We start from the raw sequence: 24236 nt of genomic DNA, 5'->3' as shown, positions 1-24236 counted from the left end.
CTGGCTGGTAGGAATGTCTTTCAGTTGGCAGCTTTTAATGTCTAATAGACACTGGCTCTAATAGTCTTTGAGAGCTTCCTTGCCAACTTCTATCACAAGATGTTCCAAGCTCACTTTTTAGTCCTTCTCCGTGTTTCTAGGCTTTTTCAGAGGACAGAGCTGGGAAAAATGCATTTAAAGATAAAATTCCTCTTGAGTTTACATTGATGCTTTTGATTCAAATTCCTGATTTAACTTAATATCTTCTCTGTTACATCTTTATCTCCTGTCTTCAAAACCAAGAATCTAGTTCTCAAGGACACAGGAGATGACAGAACTAAACTATCTTGTAATTATTCATTTGCTTTTTTCTATGTTACATACACAACAGTCTCATAACACTAACACTACTACCAATATGACTAGTGAAAACATTAAAATATAGATTTACTTTTCCATTTCCCTTCTATTTGTGAAGTAGCTACAGTCTATACTCTCAGATCATACAACCATTATGTGCTATACTCTCTCCCCTTCCACCCCATTTAGTTTAAGCTCTACAGGTAACTAATGTTCTCCATCAGTTCTTAATGATTTTGTCTCTCTAGTTATTTGGCTTGACTGAAGCCTGGTCTATGATAAATTCCTCAAGAAGTACTCATGGGACCTGAAGTTTTGCCATGTTGGGGACAGTTTTCTTGTGCCCCTTCCTAGATACCAGAAGGTTGATTTTTCTGGAAATATAATCCTTGCCTCATATGTTTTTTTCCAGGAGTTTCCTAAATATGTTCCCCTGTTTTCTTCTGATATAAAGCATTGATGTTGAAAAGTCTGATGATTATTTCATTTTCTTTCCCTTATAAGTCAAGTTTTTTTCCTTTTCTTTCAATAACCAAAGGATTTTTTCTTCTTCTTTAAAGTCCAGTAAGTTTACCAGAATGCTTTAGTATTCATTCTGAGTCAGCACTCTCAGGTATATGATACATTCTTTCAGTATGTAGCTTCACATTTTTCTTTTTTTGGAAAAATGTTTCTTAAATTTTCACTTTTAGTATTTGTTCTGTTTTCTTGCTTCAGGTTTCTTCTATAGTGACTCCTACTATCCATATATTCAATTTTTTTTCCTATCTTCAATATTTGTCATTTTCTCTTGAAACTTTAATACTTTCTTTGTTTCTTTTTGAGTTTTAAAGTTTTCTTCTTTTTCATCTTCCATTTCTTTTAAGATATTTATCTGTTGTGTTTATTCACTCTTGTCTTCCTTATGGTTAGTTTTAATTTCTGCAATAATATTTTTCCTTTATTTCTAATTCTTTCTTGAGTTCTGTCATTTCATTTCTGAGATTTCCCAATTCTGATTTATGGTTTTTTTTTTTCATTTTTATATCATTTTCTTAAGGTTTTACAGCTAACTTTTAAATAGTAGGTTAAAGTTTTGACCTGTTCAATGAGCACATTTCTGGCACTTTTTATTTGTAGTGATATTATTTTATTCCTTATCTCTTTTTCTTATAATTGCTTTAAATGAGATTTGATCTTGACATTTTGTTGCTCAATATTTTTGCTGTAAAATTAATTTTCCTAAACTTTTAGAATGAAGTGACAGTCAGAAAAGGTTTTCTAACTTCACAGAGATTCCTCTTCTTTTGTTTCTGTACAGTATTTAAAAATATGGCATGTGTCTTAGTCTACTTGGCCTGCTATACAACAGAATAGCATAGACTGAATGGCTTACAAACAACAGAAATGTATTTCTCACAGCTCTAGTGGCTGGGGAAGTCCAAGATCAAGGCACTGGCAGATATGGTGTTTGGTGAGAGTTTGTTTCCTGTTACAGACAGCTGTCTTCTTACTATGTCCTCACATGGTGGAAGGGATGAGAGAGCTCCCGGGGTCCTTTTTATAAGTGTACTATCTCATTCATGAGGGCTCTACCCTCACGACCTAATCACTTCCAAAGGCCTCATCTCCTAATACGACGACACTGGGGATTAGGTTTCAACATATGAATTTTGGGAGGACTTAAATATTCAGTCCATAGCAGCATTTGAGTTCTGGGATTTCCTAGTCATCTCTCTCCACCCTCCCCAACACAACACAGACTTTGGACTAGACTTCTCTTTCTTTCACCTCTGTTGCCCTGACCTACTAAATGCTCTCTCCATTCCTAGCAGTTTATCCTCAGCGTGGGGACCTCTTCTAGTAGTAGGCTTTGGTGAATCTAATCGTAAAACTCACACAGGGCCAGAGCATTCCAGAGATTTCACACCTTCTTACCCCAGGCTCTAGGCATGGCAAACCCCTTCCAGGTTTAGCTCTGCTCTCAAAGCAGCTTTCCGCTGAGTATCTGTTGCCTGTTTGTGTTTCCCACTGAGTATCTGTTGCCTATTCTGGGGTTCTCCAGTTCTCAGGCACCTTTCCTTCCTTCGCTTTCCTCTTGCACAGAAAATATGTTGTAGCTTTCATGGCCAGTGGTGGCTTGTCGTCACCCTGATTTACTTTGCAGATATCTCATCAACTATTTTTGTTGTAAACATTGTCTTTGAATTTTTGGTTTTGCTGTCTTTTTGCCCTGTCCCTTTTTATGTAACTACTTTATGAATAGGAGGAAAATGGCAAGGGCAAAGGAGATTAAAAAACTCTGAAGCCATGGTACAGCCATCTTCCCCAAATCCCTCTGGACTGATTTTTAACAAGCATCTAACAACTCACATGTACAAATTAGTGCTGTTCTTCAACTTGTCATTTTTGGAAAGCTAATGGTGGTGACTCACTATGACAAACATTTTAGAAGTGAACCTACACAGACAAGTGGGCATGTGAATACTCAAAATATATTTCACTCCCCTGTACTGCTATTAAGTAGCAGTAAGATGATAATGGCAACATATCTGGATAATAAGAATTAATCAGTTCTTGACTTTCTCACCACTAACTAATACAAATGAATGAATAAAATATGAAGAAGTGTCACTGAATTATAATAACATCTACCCTGGGGTAAATTTGTCCATGCAAGTTTCTATGAAAACCCTAAAGAAAATCTTTTGTAAGGTGGAATCAGATAATGTATCACTGTTGAGATTCTACTTAATCAGCCACAAAAATGTTAGGAGATTTTAAATTTTCCTACATTTTATCCTTGATTGAGAACAAATATAGACATTTTACATGAAGCATAATTTAGAGTTACTCTATTTTTTGCTTAAGTTTGTCTACATACATATAAATGCATGCGTGTTACTCTGTATGCCCTGTTCATATTACAAACTGTATATTCTTATCTTAAATGCTGAACTTCAAAAATATAGATATGTGGCTGAAAGCTTTTCCCTCTCATTATTGTGAATTGCAAAGGGCAGCAAGGATGAGGTGCCGAAGAATCTAGAATTCAGAAATGCTAACCCCCACGGTATTCATAATCAAGTAGATCCTTGAACAAATTGCTTTACTACCTCAGCTCAAGGACTCCTGCTATTAACACCAAAGAGCCACAAAGCACATGAAAACGGACTATTTACAATGATGCCAAATAACCTGAGGGCCATAACACACGACTTCTATCATAATTACTGAAGAATTTAAACAAAACACCAAAATGAGCTGCAAATAAACAAAATCATATTTGTTTTAATTCTCCCAATTTTTGAGGCAATTCATAACTTGAGATATCCGTATTAACTAATTCCTTAACAAATACTCCTAACATTAGATTTTTGACTGTTAACTACAAATATGAATAGGCTATATACAGAGGAAAACAAGGAAGTACAAAGAGGTAAATCAAGGTTATATAAAAAACAACACAGTCATCTGGCACATGAGAAGAATAATTGAACATTGTCATTTGGATCATGCACAAGTGTTAAAATCATTGTTGAACAGGACCCTCATTAGCAGGATTTACTTCTTAAATATACAGTCAACAGTCCCAAATGGCATACGTGTACTTCTAAGCAGTACATCTTATTGTTGTAGGATTTATTTTAAAGACATTCTCAACAGTTTTTGTGGGGCGTTTTTTTTTTTTTTTTACAAAACAACCTCTGAGTTTTTAAGTTTCATTGATTTCAACAAGTAAAAAATTCAGCCACATTTGAATTCCATGGATAGGATGCAATCAGTAAGAAAAGCTCAGAGCCTTTCAAGTCCTAATGGAAAAATATGAAACTAAAAAAAATTAGCATTAACAGAATCACCAAGGGGTCAAGAACAAAGAGGGTAATAAGTCATCCGAAATAAAATGGATTTTGTCCAAACCTCACCTTAAAAGCTAATGACACAATCTAAATGCACTAGATTTCCTGGGAAAACAATGTAAAGTGGGCAAGAGCTGAAAAAACACTTCACGATGCTGAGGTCAGAGAAATAGCAATGATGCTGCATTTATAACATACTGGCAAATGCTCCCAGTCACATCTCAAGAAGCAAGACTGTCAAAACCAAACTATACCAACTCAACATCGAGCTTTCCAAAGAATGAATCAGCATTTTCTTTTTTTTTTTTTTTTTTTTTTTTGAGACAGAGTCTCGCTCTGTTGCCCAGGCTAGAGTGAGTGCCGTGGCGTCAGTCTAGCTCACAGCAACCTCAGACTCCTGGGCTTAAGCGATCCTACTGCCTCAGCCTCCCGAGTAGCTGGGACTACAGGCATGCGCCACCATGCCCGGCTAATTTTTTGTATATATATATTTTAGTTGGCCAGATAATTTCTTTCTATTTTTAGTAGAGACGGGGTCTCACTCTTGCTCAGGCTGGTCTCGAACTCCTGACCTCGAGCGATCCACCCGCCTCGGCCTCCCAGAGTGCTAGGATTACAGGCGTGAGCCACCGCGCCCGGCCGAATCAGCATTTTCTTATATCTGATTTTTATAGTTTTACAAATACATTGATGCTGGCAGGGGTGGAGAGTAGACAAAACAACTATTTTTAGATTTTTTTTTCTTTGTTCTTTTTGTTTTGGTTTGTTTTTTTGCCAACGGCATATAGTTCATAAAGAAAAGGCATAATTTAACTTTTAACTTAAAAAAAGAAAATATTTTCACTAGAAAATTATGATTTGTCCACAGTTTCTAAAAACACGGGAAATATGAAATTTTGGTTTATTTCTCCAGAGAATAATCAGTAACGACAAGAGTATGTTTGAACCTGTTGCTTTAAAAACCAGTACTTGCTTAAAAACTGCAATACAAATTTGTTTTAAGTGGTATTAATTTAACAAGTTGTTTCCCATCAAGGTATTTTTTCCCTGTCCTCCCCCTTTCTCACCGAAATCTCAACAAAACTAGCAGTACGAAGTAGTCCTGTCTAAAGCCCAGCAAGTGAGCTGGGAAATTGACAATAAATCTACCCCAACAATTTAAATGCTGGAAGTAGCGAATGTTGCTGACCTTTCCAGCAACAAAATTTTGCAAACAGCCTATCCTTTCTCCCTGAACTAACATGTCTCTAAACCACCTTCCTATCCTGCCTAACCCTTCAGATTATGATATCTACGTTCATCAACAGGTAAAGTATTTTCTTGCCTTTTCCATTCTCATTTTTCCTCCAGGCACGGAGCCATTCTCCCTCAGCAGACGCACACAGCGTGTCCATCTACTTTTCTTTCCCCATTATGGTGAACTCTGTGTTCTTTTACACATTCCCCTACATCGTGTTCAAATTGCTATTTCACCCTATCTCCTGATGCTCCCACAGTAATACGATCTCCCTTACAACCCTCTCCGTTATTGGCTGTATAAACTCTCCCTCACAAAGACCAAGAAAAAAGAAGGTTTGCACTTGATGGGGTTCAGACACACCACCCCAAAATATGGCACCTTGGCATTTGAGAAAACACCAGCAGCAGGAAGGTCCCTCTCTGACCTTCCTCCATTCATTTCCCCTGAGGCAGGTCATAAGACCCTTATTAAAGAAGTACCTTCCGTATACCCAGATTGAAGGAACATCCTTACCTCTGAAGACACAAGGACAAACAGCAGAATCTGAACAAACAGGTCTTGCTAAGTCCCCCCTAGTTTAATACCATTAGATCATCCCTCTTTGTCCCATGGTATGTCTGCACAATTGTCCCTGCTTCATCAAACATAAGCATAAAAATACACAGGCTTCCCTGTGTTTTGGGGTCTTCATTTCCTTATGAAAGCTCCTGTGCCACGTACAACCTATACTAAAAAATTTATATACTTTTCTCTTGTTAATTTGACTTTTGTTGTAGGGGCTTAAGCCATGAACCTAAGATGAGATGAAAAGGTTTTTTTTTCCTTCCCGTAGACACAGCTATCAGCTGCCACTTCTAGACACGTAGTGATGCCTTTCCAAGTACAACCTCATCTTTAAAACCTTCTCTGTTTTACTTCAATCACACATTGGGGTATGGCCACGCCCCAGGCTTCATCATTACTAAAAACACAGTCCCAAAATGCCTAACTTGGAAAAATCTTTCACTGACTAGAATCTTCTGATCCTTCGTCCCACTTCGTTAACATGAATAAATCTCTTCTTTCCCCTATCATCTTGATTTCCAGCCCCTCAACCCCCTTTGGGATTTTTTCAGCATGGGGATAGTCCAAATCAACTAGAGTATCATTAACACCTTTGAGCTTTTCACTCCCTTGGCCTCAACCATCCCTATTGTCTTTCAATTCCAAAGCTGCTGAGCAATGATAGAGTGACAAACTACAAATCCTTGCCAATTAACCTCAGCTGCACTCTTGTGGTGATGTAGCAAGCAATTTACTCATCTCCTTGTGACTCATGATTGACCCTAGCAGCAATTCCAAACATTTCCCATTCTCCTTAGTATTCAACCCTGTCCAGTTCCCTCTCACTGCCAGCAACAGCATGAACTCCTATAAATCCTATGTGAACTTCATCACCCTCTCTCTCTAATTTAAACAACGACTATTTTTGGTTCAGTCATTATGGGAAATAGTCTGGAGGTTACTTAAAACTTTAAAAATAGAACTAGCATATGACCCAGCAAGTCCACTTCTGGGTACGTATCAGGAAAACAAAAAAAAAAAATCACTATCTGAAAAAGATATTTATCCTCCCATGTTCATTGCAGCATTACTCACAATAGCCAAGATATGGAACCAACCAAAGTATCCTACAATAGATGAATGGATAAAGAAAATGTGGTACATGTGGACAATGGAATATTATTCAGCCTTAGAAAAAGAAATTCTGCCATTTGCAACAACATATATGAACCTGGAGAACATTATACTAAATGAAATAATCCAATTACAGAAAGACAAATTCTGCATGTCTCATTTACATATGGAATCTAAAAAAAAGTCTAACTCATAGTAGCTGAGAGTACAGTGGTGGTTACCGGTAGAGGAAAAGGGAAGAGACTGGTATATAAACTCTCAATTACACAATGAATAAGTTCTGGAGACCTAATGTGCAGAATGGTGGCTATAGTTAATAATGTACTGTATACTTGAAATTCACTAAGATAGTAGATCTGATCTCAAAAAAAAAAGGGACCATCTTTTATAGGCACTAACAAATAAAAATGTTTCTAATTTGAATTAAATTTTGTTTATTTACAATAAGATCATTTTAAAGAACATCCAATTAGGGTAATTTTCACTATGAAATTAAATGATCATAAATTCTTATTCCAATAAAAAAGAAATTTAAAATCTGGACAACTTTAATATAAAATGTAACTATTTTTAAAATAAATAATGTCCAAATTCAAATGTATAGTGCACAAGTAATAAGAAAAATATTGACTATCTTGATCCATATACCTAAAAATCATTCTAAAAATTATATAGTCTTGTTAAATTTCTCTATATAGAGGCCTTTTTTCCTCTTTCATTATATTTTCTCTGTATCCAGTCCCTAGCATGGTACATAACAGAATATTTGACAAACATCACATTCCAGCAAGCACACATAAAACACTACTAATGTGCTCAATTATGAATATATTTCCCTAATGGAGTTAAACCATCAAATCCATGCCACCAGCTTTGCACAAACCACTTACTTTCTTTACAATTTAGTTTTTTCTTTAAAATGAAGATGAGTTAGGTGATCTCTTAGATTTTTTCCAGCTTTAATATTCTATAATTAGTATTTATTAATATAATGTCAGATATGTGCTCATTTACCTTTCATGAGGCAAATTTAAGCACAGGAAGAAAAGTATAAGATTCAACACTGTCCTTAGGAGTTAAAAGATAACTGTGGAGACAAAAACACCACACAGAAAACAATACAAGATAATACAGAGACAAATGTTAACTGGTCAAGTAGAGGCTGTTGGGAGAGGCCACTGAACCAAGTGTTTCGGCAAGGGTAAGCACAGGAGCTTGGGAAGGTTTGACACACAAAGCAAGAGATGAGCTGTTTTTGTGAGAAGGGGGGATTTGGATGAATGGAGAGAAAATGGTATTAAATATTATTACATATCACCTGCATCATGTTGTCTCTTGAAGAGGAACTTTCTTATTGAGCCTAATGAAAGAATTCTTAAATGTACAAATCTAGATTATAGAATGGTGGGGGGGAAATAAGAGTTAAAAAAATCATTTTCTAGAGAAAGAAAAATTCTGCTTCATTCCCTCATATAAATGTTTCATTATCAATATCATAAGATACCTCCATGAGTCATGGTAGTAGTACTAACGCATACACCATTCATCGTCCTACATCTAAAGACAAACATTGCCATAGATAATAAGCTGATAGGTTGGTAAAATATTTCAGGAGCTTTGTGGATTTAAAATAAGATTTATAAACTTCAGAAAGTTTTTAGCAATAGGAGCATTCAGAGTCAGCTGAAAAGGACCTGAAGGAGAAAGAGATCATGTCAGTGATGTGACTGGTGCATCTTGTTAACACAAAACGGAGACGCGCCATGAGAAATGCAAACACCAAGATCCACAGGCAAAGGTCTGAGCCATTTAACACTCCAATGATGCTGTCACTGTACTGAACAAATTCACATTTGAGCTCATTTTCTAAGGCTGACGTTAAATGAGTTTGGGGAACGTTGGGTCAAAGCTGAATGAACCATAAATAAAGCTTACTTAAAAGACTAGAGTAAAAAATTTAAAGAATTTGGGTGAGAATAAAGAAATTTTGGAAAGCAGTTAAATCAAGTCATTCGTTACTATGAAATGCAAGCATCCTTTCAAAAACTCCAATTTACATCTATTTCCAGTTATTTTATAAAAAGCTGTAGGGTCGAAGGTAGAAAATAACCTGTCATAGTGATGATTTATATGGAGGCTGTTGAGAAGATCACTACACAACCTCAGGAAAGGGCAAAGGACCTCCCAAAGCATGTCTTGAAAAAGGAAGCCATCCTTGTACAATGCCTGATAAACTATAATCTTAGAAATGATAATAGTGAGTTTTCAAAGACTATGTAACAAGAAGGGTTTGGGGCAACTTACAGATTTCATTTAAAATTGGTAGCTGGAGAGTGAAATTCATCTGTGCATCACTGATTCTCAAGCAAGCTCCTACTGGCCAACCATTGTCAGAGATATGCCGATTTCAAATTGTATAGGTATTTTGTAAAACCATTAGGAATTGTTATGTTTAAGACCAAGAAAAATAGTAATTTCATACATCTTTACTACAACAATTTAACATGTATTTACTTTATGATATTTCCTATTTTGACATTGGCTCTTTATAATTAGCTTCCTAAATTTCTAGCTGTTATCATGTAAATACTAATATTATACTTCTCCCCAATCCAAATTCTTTACAATAATTTCTGGGGTTCCATACAATCTGACACTTATCTTTCTCTTTATTCCCATCTCTTACCATTCTCCCTTTTGGGAAGGGAGAAATTCCTTCTTTGTCAAATTTGTCTCATTTCTTTCTGTTCCTTAGTCACACCCACCTCTTTTGCAACTCCAGGGAGGGCTTCCAGGATGTGTGTCCTGTGCAGCTGCACAGAGCCCCACGCTCAGAAGGGCCCTGAACTTGACCTACTGCTCTGTTGTTGCCATCTTGAAAGTCTTAATACTTTTTAAACAAGGGGCCCCACAGCTTCATGTTGCACTGGGCACTTCAAATCATGCAGCCAGCGCTCCCTACTGCATTCCCCTGTGAAATAGGCTCCGCTTTCTTTCTGTGCCCTAATCCCGCCAACCCCTTTCCCACATCTAACTACCATGTGCAGTGTTTCTTCATTCTGAAATACCCTGCCACTAGTTCTTCACACGGCTGATTCTTTCTCAACCTTTGGTCTCAACTCCAATGTCAACTTCTCAAACAGACCTTACCCGACGTCTTTTGTCTAAAGCACCTCCTCTAATCATTCTATCTCATTATCCATTTATTTCCTTCAAGACATTTACCACAATCTATAATGATCTCATTGACTTGTTTCCTTGTTCATTGTCACAAATCCCCCTCCTGAAGGGAAAGTAGCAGGAGAGTCAGCAATCCAGTCCTTCTGGCAGTACTCTGATGAATGATCAGCGCTGAGACTACCACATGGATTCTCTCCTTGCCCAAACTCTAGGCAGCCTTCTCTAGCCCTGTTCTCAACTGAAGCCTTGTCCTATAAAAACTGCACATTCTCAGCACAAATCATTTCATTCATTGCCTCCCAACACCACCCCCACTAAAAGACTTGAATAAACATTCATGTAGATATGTACACACACAGACACACACATTTCCATATAAAAACACTACATTACTGATTAAAATCTGTCCTTACCAGTTTAACTAGTGTCTGGCTTTGTTTATCTTTGACAACAGCACCTAACACGTGGTAAGCGTTCAATATTAATTTGTTGCATGAATAAATAAGTTTCTAATAGTAATAAGTGATGCTTCACAAATTTTCTTGGGGAGATTTTATTTTCCTAGTTAAAGCTATTTATTAAGCACTATGGGTGTTTAATCCATTATAATTCAGCAGCATTTTCTAGAGATTTCCTCTGCACACATAGGGCCCTTATTTATTTGAGATAAGATACCTAAGAATGTAAGATTTATATGTGTATACATTACAAGTATTGCTGCCTTTATGTCAATTTATGATCCAAAAAAGTAACTCAATTCTCTAAACCAAGGAAAATGTGCAGCATTGTGAATAAATTTTGGCACTCTTTGGAAGGAAGCTGAAGAATAGCTATTAACAGAACATGAGCATAACTTCAGAAAAAATAGCTTAAGCTCAAAGAACAACAAGAACCAGTATCCAATGCTGGTGGGGGCTATAGTAAAACTGGGACATTAACAAAGTGTGATCAGAATACAAAGTGGGACAAACCTCTTTTCAATGATAACTTGGCATCAATTATTTTGGTGATAAAAATACTCATATTCATTGACTCAGATTACCTATTCTAGTGCTTTATTCTATGGAAATGTAATTTAGGTAATATATGGAAAAGAGCTATCTTCACAAAGATGTTTATGAGTGCTGTTGATAATATTAGAAGATGGAAAATAAACTAAATGTCCAAATTTAAGGAAATGGTTTACTAAATTAGAGTAATTCACTCAATTAAAAATTTTATGACTAGCAAAAATTATAGTGCGTGACAACTTGGGGAACATTTACTGTACAAAATGCTGAGTGAAAAATTTAGGAACAAAAATACATGAATATAAAAATACATAAAATCTTACCAAATTAGACACATAGAAAAATATTAAAAGACAGTTTACTCAAGAGCTAGATTTATGAATGATATTTTTAATTTCTACATCTCCTACATTTTTGCTAATGGGAATATAATATTTAACTATGAAGATATATCTTAAATATGTCTAAAAGAAACATATTTTTTCATTGCATAGTATCATTTTCAATGTAGGTCAGTGTGAGCTCTTAAAATAGTTTGCTATCAAAAAAGTTAAGTTTAAAATCAAAGCAAAAATGTAAAAAAAGTTAAATTAAATTTTTAGAAAAAAATATAATTTTTCTGTATTAACTCTACATAGATATATTTACTTAAAAGAAAACAAAACAACAAAAAATAGTTAAGCAATCTTGAAAGTGATCTTTTTTCCAAAAAAAAGTTAAGTCTAAATAAACTGAATAAAATTTTAGACACTAGTTAATTCAAAAGCAATGTATTTAAAAACAAACAAACAAACAAACAATGGCTTGGTACTTACAGGGATACAATATTCCACCATTGGATAATGCAATTTGTGACCTTTTGCTGTTCGACCAGAAAAAAAGCAACTCTGGCAGACATCATAATTAAAATGCTTCAGACTTCTATACCTAAAGAGAAGAAAAGAAGATTCATTGGCTTGCATTCCTGTTATTTAGTCCAAATCAATCATGTGTGGTAAGGAATTTCATTCATCCAAATCACCAAGGAAATAAAGTAAATTTTTGGATTTCCAGTCTCTAGAACATGTTTCCATCTGTTTATAAACGATGAGGAGACAAATATCCATGTCTAAAGATTTTCCGTAGTGTTTGAATATGAATGGAAAACGGTAGAGAAGGAAAGAGTTATATTTACTAGCTTGACACGTCAAAATTTTAAATACCAATTATACCATCAATAAGAAATGAATCTTACAATTCCCTCACAAAGGTTTTTTTTTTTTTTTTTTTTTTTACAGTAAGCATTTTTATACTTGGTTTAAACTAGTCATTAGGGAAAAAAATTAAAGATGAAGAAATACTCTGTAATGAAGAACTAAATAAAACCTGGATCACAATGCATTCTTGAATGGAAACTGTTTTTAAATCTCTCGCTTAAGAATGACACTGCCCATGACTTCCATTTGCACAGCCTTAGAGGAGTGAAACTAGATAGTAAGTACTTTCTATGGGTCTGAGTGGAAAACATCTCCCGAATTTTCCATTCCATCAACATTGCTGGTGGAAATAAATTACATCTATATCTACAGAAAAAAAAAATTTTTTTTTTGATCAGCTTTGAAATGTCTGTCCAGAAAAGGAAAAAAAAAAATTATATGACAGGACTAACAGAATGAAAATGGAAACACAATTAAAAGGTTATGTGAGGTTAATACTGTAAACTATTAAGTGCTGAGTAGCTTCTAAAATGACCTGCAAAATCACTTGCAAATCGATCTGAGGGAAATCAATCTGGGTACACTACAGCCAGCTTACTTTCGCAAGGCAGCTACTGGTTTGAAAGAAACACATCCACTAACAATATCTGTTGACCCATCAGCACGTTTGACAAATATAAATGACATCTTCTCTTCTACAGGGAGTTTGTTTATTGCTGAATACTTCCTTGGCAGATGGCCAATTTCCCCTTTTCACTGGTAGGAGACCCTGGTACTGTTAGTACACGTTAGCAAGGTGCCCTGGGAACAATACTGTTTCTCAGTCTCTCTTGCTGATGCTGGTGATCAGTACAAGTGGAAGTCACCGGGTGGGGTTTCTAGTTGGAATTTCAAAGGACTGACTCAGTTGTTAAGAGGCAGCTCCCTCTTCCTTCTTCCCGGAAAATGAACTTGACATCCAGAAGAGTCTCATCTTGTTAGCATAAAGTGGCCTTGAAGATGGAAGCCACATGTTAGGGGTCACAGAGTACATAAAGACAGAACTAGGGGCCCAGATGAACAGAGGACAACCATATCAGTCTTGGATTGCCTACCACCACACTTCCATTTACACGAAAAAAAAACAAAAAACCCAAACCTCTAATTTATTTATGCTACTCTAAAGCAGTTACATGTAATTCTAACTGAAAATAATTCCCAGCTTACAAAACATTTGGTAAATCTAAGATTTCATTAAAATTTAATTTGAAAGTAATTAGTGAAATGCTCTAGTAGTATTTATAGAAGTTCAAAGAAAATGAATATATATGTGTATACATATATATACACACATACACATATATATTAAGTAGGAGCTTGATAGTCTAAAGTTAAGTTTATTCTATTATACAATGCAAATACTCCTCTACCTTTATTTCTGTACTTGGTTTTTAATTCTTCCTGTGGCCTCAGAGGAAGAGGTATCCCTTTACAACTAAGAGCTAATCAGACCTTTTTTACTTTGACCCCATTTTAATACTGGAATTGTTCTTACATTCATTCCCTTCATGCATAATCTTTATGCAATAATTAAGTCATCATTAGTTTGAAGAAATGTTTGCTTGGCCTTATTTCCAAACCAGGTATCAACTATAAGACATATTTCTCTTTCACTCAGAAACTAAAAATTTTACATGTATTATATTCTCAATATAGAAGACTGAGGAAATACATATGCAAGTAAAGGGAAGACAATATATTATCTACCATCTTGCCATTTTCAATATCCTGACATATTTTTAAGTTAAAGCTAGATTTCTTGAGCAAGTTCTTTGCACATAATGACCTACTGATTTTCCTGAGCCTGAACCTGCCTTCCATCCTTACCATGACACAGAAAGCATTCTCTCTAAAATTCCCAATGACTTCTCCTGATTCAAAGGTCTGTTCTCACATAAGATCTTTAGGATTTCACTGCTGCACCTAACACACACTTCTACCATCTTTCTAAAGCCTTCTCATTGATTTCCATACTATGCTTCTTTACTTCTCTTAAGAATACTGCTCATCTTTCGCTCCCTTATGTACCTCTTTTCAATCCTGCCTTCTACTGAGCAACATCGTTGTCCAGGTTTTTCTGGTATTTTTGCTTAATGGAAAAGTTCAATGATACACTTGTAGGCTTAGCTACTATCCCACTAATGATGTTATTGGTAATAATTAAAAGAGCTAACATTTACTAAATGCCTATGCTGTTGGTGATAGGTACTTCCCTAGATACTTTTTATGTAGTAACTTCTAGGAGAAAACACTCCTTGAATTTGAAGTTGAAGAAACTCAGGTTCAGGAAGGTCAAGTAACTTGTTCAAAGTCTCAGAGCTAAACAGTAGATCTAGGATGCAAATCTAAGCAGTTTGACTCCAGAGCTAGATCTCAACACACTGTTTCCTGCATGTCCTGTTCAACCTTGATCTCTGACCACGAGTCAATTTCAAATCTTCATCATGGAGATATTTTCAGGTGAATTTTATACTAATACCAAAAACTTAAATACTGAAATTTGACACTTAACATTGTTCACCCTTTGTAATTGCTCTTTCATATTTTTCTTATGAAATATTTCAAGTTAATTCAAAAGTAGAGAGAATAATATAATAAACATCCACGTACCTACAACTCAGTCGTTAAATATTAATAATTTGCTACAGTTACTTAAGGTCATTTTTTATTTAAGAAATAAAACTTTAAAGGTCGTTCAAATATTAATATTTTTTAGAGTCTTTTGTTCTGTCCTTCTCTCCCTGTCCACAGTCTGTGAGAAATCTGGTCTCTCATGGCATCTCTAGGCTACACCACTGGCTACATATGACAGATTTTATATAAGCCAGTCACTTCCCAAATCCACTAATCTGGATGCTTCCTGTGGTTTCACGTAACAGTTTATATCAGTGTAATATTTTTGGTCTAACAATGAATGCCCTAAATGAATTGTTTTTAGTATAATTTAATTACTTCTTAATATTAAATCCTTCCTCTCCTAAAACTCTAATCTGCTTTTTAAAGCCACCTTGAAGCTAGGTGTGGTGGCTCACACCTAGGAGCCACCTAACATCCTGGGAGGCTGAGGAGGGAGGATTGCCTGAGGTCAGGAGTTTGAGACCAGCCTGAGCAAGAGCGAGACCCCATCTCTACTAAAAATAGAAAAATTAGCCAGGCATGGTGGCACGTGCATATAGTTCCAGCTACTCAGGAGGCTGAGGCAGGAAGATTACTTGAGCCTAGAAGTTTGACATTGCAGTGAGCTATGATGATGCCACTGTACTCTGCCTGGGGTGACAAAGCAAGACTCTGTCTCAAAAAATAAATAAATATGTAAAAATAAAACCACCTTGATTAAGAGCACAAAACATGTGGATTCCAGAACCAAAAAGATCCAGATTTGAATCTCAACTCTGTCTCTGCTCATTGGACATTTCGCCTTGGACAAGTTGCCTAATCTTTGAGTCCTAGTTCCTTAATGTGTAAAACAGAGATAATACTCCCACTCTTACAGAGTTGTTATGGAGAGTAAATAAAATAACAAATGCAACACATTTCAGCACAGTGTCTGACATATAATAAACAATAAATGGCAGTGATTATTAGCTCTGATAATTCTCTCTCTCATGTGGATGATCTTCCCAGCAGTATCCTGAGCTTGCCACATTCCAGCTATTTCCTCTCCTGTGTGTCTATGTCCACCAGGTACTTCTAAGTTAGCCATTCCAAGAAACCTGCTGTACATAAATTGTGTCTTTCTCATCTTTCTCCTTCCCACATTTGCCCTGTCACTTCCACTGGGGCATCTATTATCGTAGCTGTCTGCCAGGCCTATGCTGACTCTTCCTCACACTAACTGCCTGCCTTTCCATCCTCCTAGGACGCAAAGTGGCAAGGCCCTCTGAAATTATACCACTTTAGATAGTGTCCCCAATTATATCATAATGTATGAGACAAGAGAAAACTTAAATTCTATTTCTTATGTTAGCTACCCACAGAGAATGCAATGATATGCTTCACACAGACTATCATGCTGACAAAGCCAGTCAAATGAAAGTAATTTTATTTAATTCAAGATAACGACACTGATACTATGTATTAATACAACAATAGCCAATCCTAGCCCTCCTGACTGGAGTCTCCATTTTAGGATCACTATCTTAGCTAATTCCTCTTCAGGTATGAATGAAACGTACATATAAAACCTCAAATTCCCCTGCTGGGTAGGCTTATGTTGTTTCATAATAGATTTCCAAATCAAACGGGGGCTATTTTCTAGATTTTCCTAGAAGAGAAATACAGTATATCCTAAGAGATCAAATGCATCCTTTGAAATCAAAGGACCATGATGGCCAAGAAACTTCATCCTAGGACAAACCACAGACTTTGCTCAGTCTGCTCTGGGGTCACAAACTGATGAGTCTGACACAATGATTACATCAAAGTGTGGCGTTTAGGGACACTCCTCGTGGGAAGGTGAACAGTAGGGTTACTGTACTTCACACCAAACTTGGCAGAAGGAACACAAATTAACTTGATTACTTCTCAGTTAGTATTTAAACGTTGCTTCCTGCTTACTAAGTTTGACCTCATAGACCTCAGAAAATCCATCAAATTCCATCAGGCCTATGTATTGATCATCAGTCATGCAGTTACCATGCATGAACATTTGTGTGACCTAAGTAAATGGAAATTCATAGAAATCTCTGGTTCTTGACCAAAGAAGTAGAAATAAAAATACTATTTAATACTACTACTAATAATAAAATAAGCTTCATGTAGTGGTTATAAGAAAGGATAAAGATAAGATAAGAAAGGATTTTTAGAGAGAATATGATGAACATCTTCTCCATTTAGGTACAAACCTCTGAATGGGAAGTAGAAAATAGAAATGGATGCTGGACAAACTACTGAGATCACACAAATGGAAAAGAAAACGGTCTACTGCCAGCACTAGTATATCTCACCTGAATCCAACAATTGGACATTCTTTACAGATGTTGCACTTGGCCTGATGTTTTGCAGTCTCAGCCGCTGCCACTCGATGTAAGACCGGCAGCCAAACCATGGACTGCGGTTCCAAACGCATCCAGTCTATAAACTCTTTCACACTTATCTCAGGCTTGTTGTTATTCTGGTGAAGAAACAAACATATTAAAAGTGAAGAAAATGTCTTCGTTTAAGCTGCAGCAAGTGTTGTTGCTTCATAATCTTTCCGAGAATCTGTGCAGAAGGAGAAACTTATATAACTCTTTCCAGGTCAGTGAAGTCATAAAAGCTTTAAGGTTCTTCCAGGCAAGAAAATTCCAGACTCCATAACTTAAAAGCAGAAATAGCAGACATTGTTACACAGGAAGAAGAAAAAATCCCAATACCTTAATATACTCAGATTTAAAAAACCAAAAGCAAAAACCAAAACTACACAATTCTAGGTAATCTTTTCACATAAATACTTTAATTCTATAAAACTTCTTCATCTAAGACAGTAAAAATTTTGAAAGTAAAGATTCACAGATAACTTTACACACTTGAAGGCCATTATAAATGCTAAACAAAAGCTGTAATTTTTGTGTCGTCTGCTCCAGTCCTGTTACATCACACTGGAGGCATTCTGCTACGAAGAATGTACTTTGCAGTATTTTCAAATTTATCATGACAAATTATAGGAAACTTCTCGATCCCTCTTCAAATCTTAATATAATACTAAGCGATTTTCTTACGTACGAAGTTAAATTTCTACCAACATCATTTTCCTGCTGTTGTTGAGGTCATTCTATGAAACAACATGTGTGACTATAAATCATAGTTAGAATTTTCATGTGATATTTTTTATATTTCTAAAATAAGAAAAAAGGCCATTATAAAGTGTAATAACCCATGACATCAATTCTCCTCAAAGATATAGTGTGAGCATTTTTTTTTTTCTCAGCAATGATAAATCACCGGCTGTGCTTTGGCAAAATGTCCGCAGGCTTGTACTTCATGCATATGTATAACACCAGTAGTAACATTTCTAAAATGCCTTTAAACACAGTAAACATTAAAAAGGAACTAAAATGCTTTCCCAGTTTAAAATTAGTAACTTAGATCAGTATAAAACTTTGTACACCATTCTTGTTTTGTATGTATATTCTCAAAGAAAATACCACTGCTATTTTAATAATATCTTTAATTTGTATTTTTAAAAAATCTTACCTAGAAATAACTCAGGGCACTTTTATTCATTTATTTAACAAATATTTATTAAAGTAGCTATGATGTTTAAGGGACTGTGCATAGGGATATGCTATGGTCTGAATGCTTGTGTCCTCCCAAAATTCATATGTTAAAACCTAACTCCCAAGGGGATGGTATTAGGTAGTGGGCCCTCTGGCAGGTGTTTAGGTGATAAGGGTGGAGCCCTCATGAATGGGATTAGTGCCCTTATAAAAGAGGCCCAAAGGAGCTCATTCACTCCTTCCACCACGTGAGGACACAGCAAGTAGGCTCAAGAAACCAGAAAATGGGCCCTTACCAAATACCAAATCTGTTGGCAACTTGATCTTATACTGCTCAGCCTCCAGAATTATGAAAAATAAATTTCTGTTGTTTATGAGCCACCCAGTTTATGCTATACAGTAAAAAGATAGACACAATCTTCATCTTCATGGAGCTTAGGTTCTGATAGAAGAAACAAATACTAAACAATGAATTCTACAATTCACTAGGTAATTATAATTGTAATGAGCAAGAGAAGGAGGAGGTAGAGGATATTAAGGTGAACATAGTAGAGAAACATACCTCATCTGAAGAGGTAAGAGAAAGATTCCAGGAGGATGTGAGAGTTAAGCTAAAATTTAAACACTGAATAAGGATCAAGGATGAGAAGGGAGTTAGTGGGCAGAGGGGGAGGAGGAGAATTCTAAACAGGGGGCACAGGTAAAAACGCACTCAGGCGAGAGAGTCAAGGAAGTGAAACTGCAGGCTGGAAAGCAGAGAGCCAGGGGAGGAGTGGCAAATGAGGAGGACAGGGGAAGAGAAAACAGCAATCTCATAGCACAGGTTAAAGATTTTAGATCAATCCAAAGAAAAACAGTAAGTCTCCTTGCAGGGGTCACTATTCCTTCAATCAAATATGCCTTAAGAAACAAAATACAAACTTACTGGATGGGACCCAAAGTCTTCCACCATTTGGCTTCAGCACAAATTCCCTATTCCATCTCTTGGAACCTCCTACCTTCTCCAACACATGCTATATGTCGCTGATCCTCTGTGCTTACCTGTTGGAAGCAGCTGCGAACACTTGGCTCAATATTACTGCCTCCAAAAGCCGCCACTTCTCCCAGCTGCCGGGGGATCTGGATGGCATCGTGAAGCAACAGGCCCAGCTGCCTCTGGTCACACATTTCTGTGGGCCCCGCCACTTCCTTAAAGAGAACTGCAAGGAGAAGCAAGAGGGTAGCTTCCGTCTGCCTACAGTGCCCTTTTACTTAAAATATATCTTTGGTAATGTGGATTGAACTATGTGGATTAAAAAAAAAATTCAGGCGGACATGAATCAGATTATTTGTCTCCTGAATTCTAATGCTCTTAATATTCTGTGTGTCTGCCACTGGGAACTGGTTAACCACATGCTCCTGAAGATAATCTAATGTCTTGTGTGCATTCATATAAATAGATCAATAAAGACAAATTTGCTTTTTAAATGGTTACAATAAATGCATGTGAGTTAATTTTATGGTCTTCATAAGGATTTCCCTTCTTATTGAGGAAAATGATGAGCCAAAACAAAGCTTCCTTCATGACTTGTCAAAGGAATAAATGTGCCTTAAATAGAAAACCTTTAAATTTCAATAGATTTACTAATTTTTTGTGCTCACTCCTAAATTCAATATTCTATTAAATATATGTTTTTGGCTTCTTTTAAAGACTTTTATGCTCAAATCTAGTTTATGTAATAAACATTAAAAAGGGCCAAGGAATTGTACTTTTTCTTTTTAGGGCCAGTCTCTCATTCCCTATTAGCTATAAAAATTATTTTTGTTTTACTTCATGTAATGAAATACATTTATTCAAATTTTAAGGACTTATTAACAAAAATTTGTGCACATTTTCATACAGTTTTTTAGGCTTTTCCATTCATAAAAAATGATCAATTTTATAAATTTCTTAATTCAGTAAAATTAAAACTCCTCTCTTCTTTATAATATTGGTTTATCTTCTGTTCACCATATACAGTATTTTGAAGATTAAAATTATTACAGTATTTTCAACAATAAGGTTAATGTACTAAGATGTTACTTTTGGAATAGGAAAGTTTTAAAAAAAAAACAATCTACTTCATTATAGAAATTAACACTCTTTGGAAAGAAATTTGGAAACACATTTACAAGTTCTAAAAATTCAAGAGCACACAAAATCTAAATGTCCTTCATATGAAGTTTTCCAAGAGTAGAAGAAAGGAGAGTAAATATTTATTTGATATTGAAACACATTTTAAAACAATACCTGATAAATGAATGTCAGATCAAAATGTATCATTCTTTCTTTTTTTAAGGGGAATGATATTAAATCTAACACTGTCAATAGTGAATTCTGAAACTACTGAACCAAGCTCAGTGATATTGACACAGTAATTACAATGAAATATGGCTTTAATTATAAGCACGCATAAGGAAAGCAAATTCAATTAAGATAAATTTAATTATTATCATTATTTTTCACTTAGATTTGGTTAGAGCTCTCTCAACTTATTTCCTTTCATTTTTTTAAAAATAAGACTATCATAGCCAAAACTATTTATCTAGGAGTCTTATTCTGATGCTCATTTTAAACCTGTTCCTGGAAAGAGGCTTATTAAGTAAATACAAAGTTGCTGCATATGTATAATAACCTTTTCAGGGGAGTGCACATTTTCAGCAAGATCAATTGGGCCCAACTTTCCTCTTTTGAGGCAAATAGCTATTCTACTATGTCACTGTTAAGGCAAAACTACTCATAAAACATAAGGAGAAAAGTGTCCTTAAACAACTGACATATTTCTAAATTCTTTCAAAAGTTCACATTTTCAATGTTGTAGTCAGATACAAAACTCAGTGTCAAGATGTGGGAAATGGGTCACAAGATGAAAGTCACAATCTAAAACCCAAATCCCAATAAATCAGGAGAGATGTAAATGGCCATTCAAAAGGAGGCTTTGTAAATGTGTATTTGATGAGGCAAGAAAACCATCCAGCTATAGGCAGGAAGGCCAGGGTATTGTTAGAACCTAATCAAGGGATATTTCCAGGAAGCCATTAAGAGAGAGGTGTCAGGAGGGTGAAGACACTCACACTGGCCATTGCAAAATCAACATTCAGATGGATACCAAGTGACCCTGAATGGTGCCATTGAGTTTGAAGAGCAAATTGTCTTAAATATTAATTCTAACAAAGGAAATAATAATGAGGAGGTGTTCTGATATCACTGGGGAAATCAAAAGTGGAATCAGAGTTGCTAAAGGACCTCAAAGTAAAAAGCAAAACAAAACCCCAGAACATTCCAGAGTTTGGATGTCCCAATAAAGATTTAGATTAAAGCTTGCAACCCAAGAGATTTCCTATTTAATTAAGTCCTAAAATCACATACTTCATGGATTAAATGAAATATTAGAAATTTTCATTGCAGGGGCTTCTGCTTCCCTTGCCAAAATCTGAAAGTTTAATTTTGACTTACAGAAAATAACAAGTTTTGAGGTTGAATTTGCGTTTGTTTCAGAGTAAATGCAGCACTGTAATGCAACTGTTACTTTCACAGAACCGCAGTTCTTTCAGGAGCACAGGAAAACCCTAAATCACAGATTTACGGTAAGTGCTTTTAAATTTTGGAATATTGATGCTTTTGTTAACATTTTCATTTCCCTATCATTGTAGAAATGATAACTTTTCTAGCTTTGGAAATTGTATCTTTTCACAATTATGATGCTGAAGACAACTTAAATTCTGGATAAAGTGCCACAAAACAAAAGCCTCATGCAAAGCTTTTATTCTGGCTGGTTTACTAGGCTCTCATTCTGTTAGGGCACCTCACCTCCTGATCCCACAATCAGCTTTTCATTTCATACAAATCCACATATCTTTTTACTGACATTCTTGTCAAACTATGTAGGAAAAACAAGCCATCATGTTCTAGATCTGAAATTCAAAATCAAATAACCTCACAGCGATCCCAGAAAATAAGTTTCTAAAATGTATGCATGTTCACCTAAGACACAAAACTTTAAAGTTTACAGGACCTGTGATCAAATATCCTCTTGTTTTTTGGTATCTTTCCATTCATGAAATATCCTTAACCTTCTCCCACAAATATAAGGATTTATTTATAAGGAATCATCTGGCAATATGCATGGCAGGATAGAATTACTCATATTTTATGGACAAAATTAAATCAAAAGATATATTATAGTAGCTAAGAGTTTGGAGACTTAGCAGCAATTGCTATCATTTATTCAACACCTGCTATTTCTAAGTACTTTACACATGCTATCTCTAATTCCTTTCCAAGCAGGAATTATAAGCTTCATTTTTCAGTTAAAGAAAGTTCACTAAATTTCCTGAACTGTGAAATGGGAGTGATATTACCTCTTAGTTGGCAGAATTCAATAGAATCACATAACCTGTCAAAGACACCCAGCTACTAAGTGGTAGAGATTTGAAGGCAGGTCTCCCCAGACCCTGTGCACACGCCCCTTCCAATGCCAAGATGCCTTTCATCAACTGACAGCTAAAAGGACACCACTGATTTATTTGTTGAATATAAGTAAATAATAATACAAATTGAAAAAATTTTCATCACTTTTTATTTTGTCACAACTATAAAATATATTTATTTAGGCTTATCATCTGACTATGTCCATAAAGGTTCTAGACCATCTTACTTTTTTTTTTTTTTTAAGCCTTGGGAATATACAGAAATAGAAAACGTTTGGGCTTTGGGGTAAAAATAAATCTAAGATCTAATTATAGTCCCATGACTTACTGGATTCTTAACCTACCTCAGCATTAATTTTCTCAGCTAGAAAATGAAATCCCAATGCCTATATTGTGTGGAGATTATTCTAAGAATTACATGAGATATAATTTGTAGACCGTTCTTAGTCCATCAAGGCACCTCACCTCTTAGTCCTATAACACACTTTTCATTTCATACAAATCCAAATCTCTTTGCACTGCAACCCTTTGTCTAACCTGGTACATACATAGTAAGGGTTAAAAAAATGATAACTATTATTACTAGCAATCATATAAAGTAAGACCCTAATAAATTATCATGATAATTATTATTAAAAACATTGTTGGTATATGAAAGATCTTACATACATCTGTATTTTTCTTCCAGGAGACCTTTGGAGAGAGACATCAATCCAATCTTCAGACTCTGCACTCTAATTTTTCCAGTTCGACCCCTGAAATTATAAGAATCTTACTGTGTTAAATGCATTTAAAACTGTATATAGTATGTTAATAATTATTTCTGAATATCTACTTTCTTGAGGGTAAATCATTAAAAATAATTGGATATTGAAGATGCAACTTTTGTATGTACTTTTAACAATCAGTATTAAACCTTTGCCACAATTTCACCATGTATTTTAATAGTGTGATCAAGTCTAAAAGAATACTCAGCCTGAAGTCACTTTACATATAACACATGAACTGAGAAGAATAAACTAAAGCAAAATGAAAATGATAATTATAAAACTGAAAAGGTTTTATTTTTA

At 35.4% G+C, this 24236-nt stretch overlaps 1 protein-coding gene across 2 annotated transcripts in view; it reads right to left on the bottom strand.

Moving 5' to 3' along the window:
• Positions 1-24236, bottom strand: part of UTRN (utrophin) — a 478322-nt gene that overhangs the window by 38868 nt on the left and 415218 nt on the right. For both annotated transcript variants that reach the window (XM_069488656.1, XM_069488657.1), the window contains 4 exons: positions 23836-23921; positions 19759-19916; positions 17467-17633; positions 12101-12212 (listed from right to left, as the gene is read on the bottom strand). In XM_069488656.1, coding sequence (XP_069344757.1) covers positions 12101-12212; positions 17467-17633; positions 19759-19916; positions 23836-23921 — 523 coding nt within the window. The remainder of the gene's footprint in view (positions 1-12100; positions 12213-17466; positions 17634-19758; positions 19917-23835; positions 23922-24236) is intronic.

This window comes from Eulemur rufifrons, chromosome 15, assembly GCF_041146395.1.
Source record: "Eulemur rufifrons isolate Redbay chromosome 15, OSU_ERuf_1, whole genome shotgun sequence".
NCBI lineage: Eukaryota > Metazoa > Chordata > Mammalia > Primates > Lemuridae > Eulemur > Eulemur rufifrons.
The sequence above is the reverse complement of the archived record's forward strand: the minus strand, read 5'-3'. Positions and strand labels throughout refer to the sequence as shown.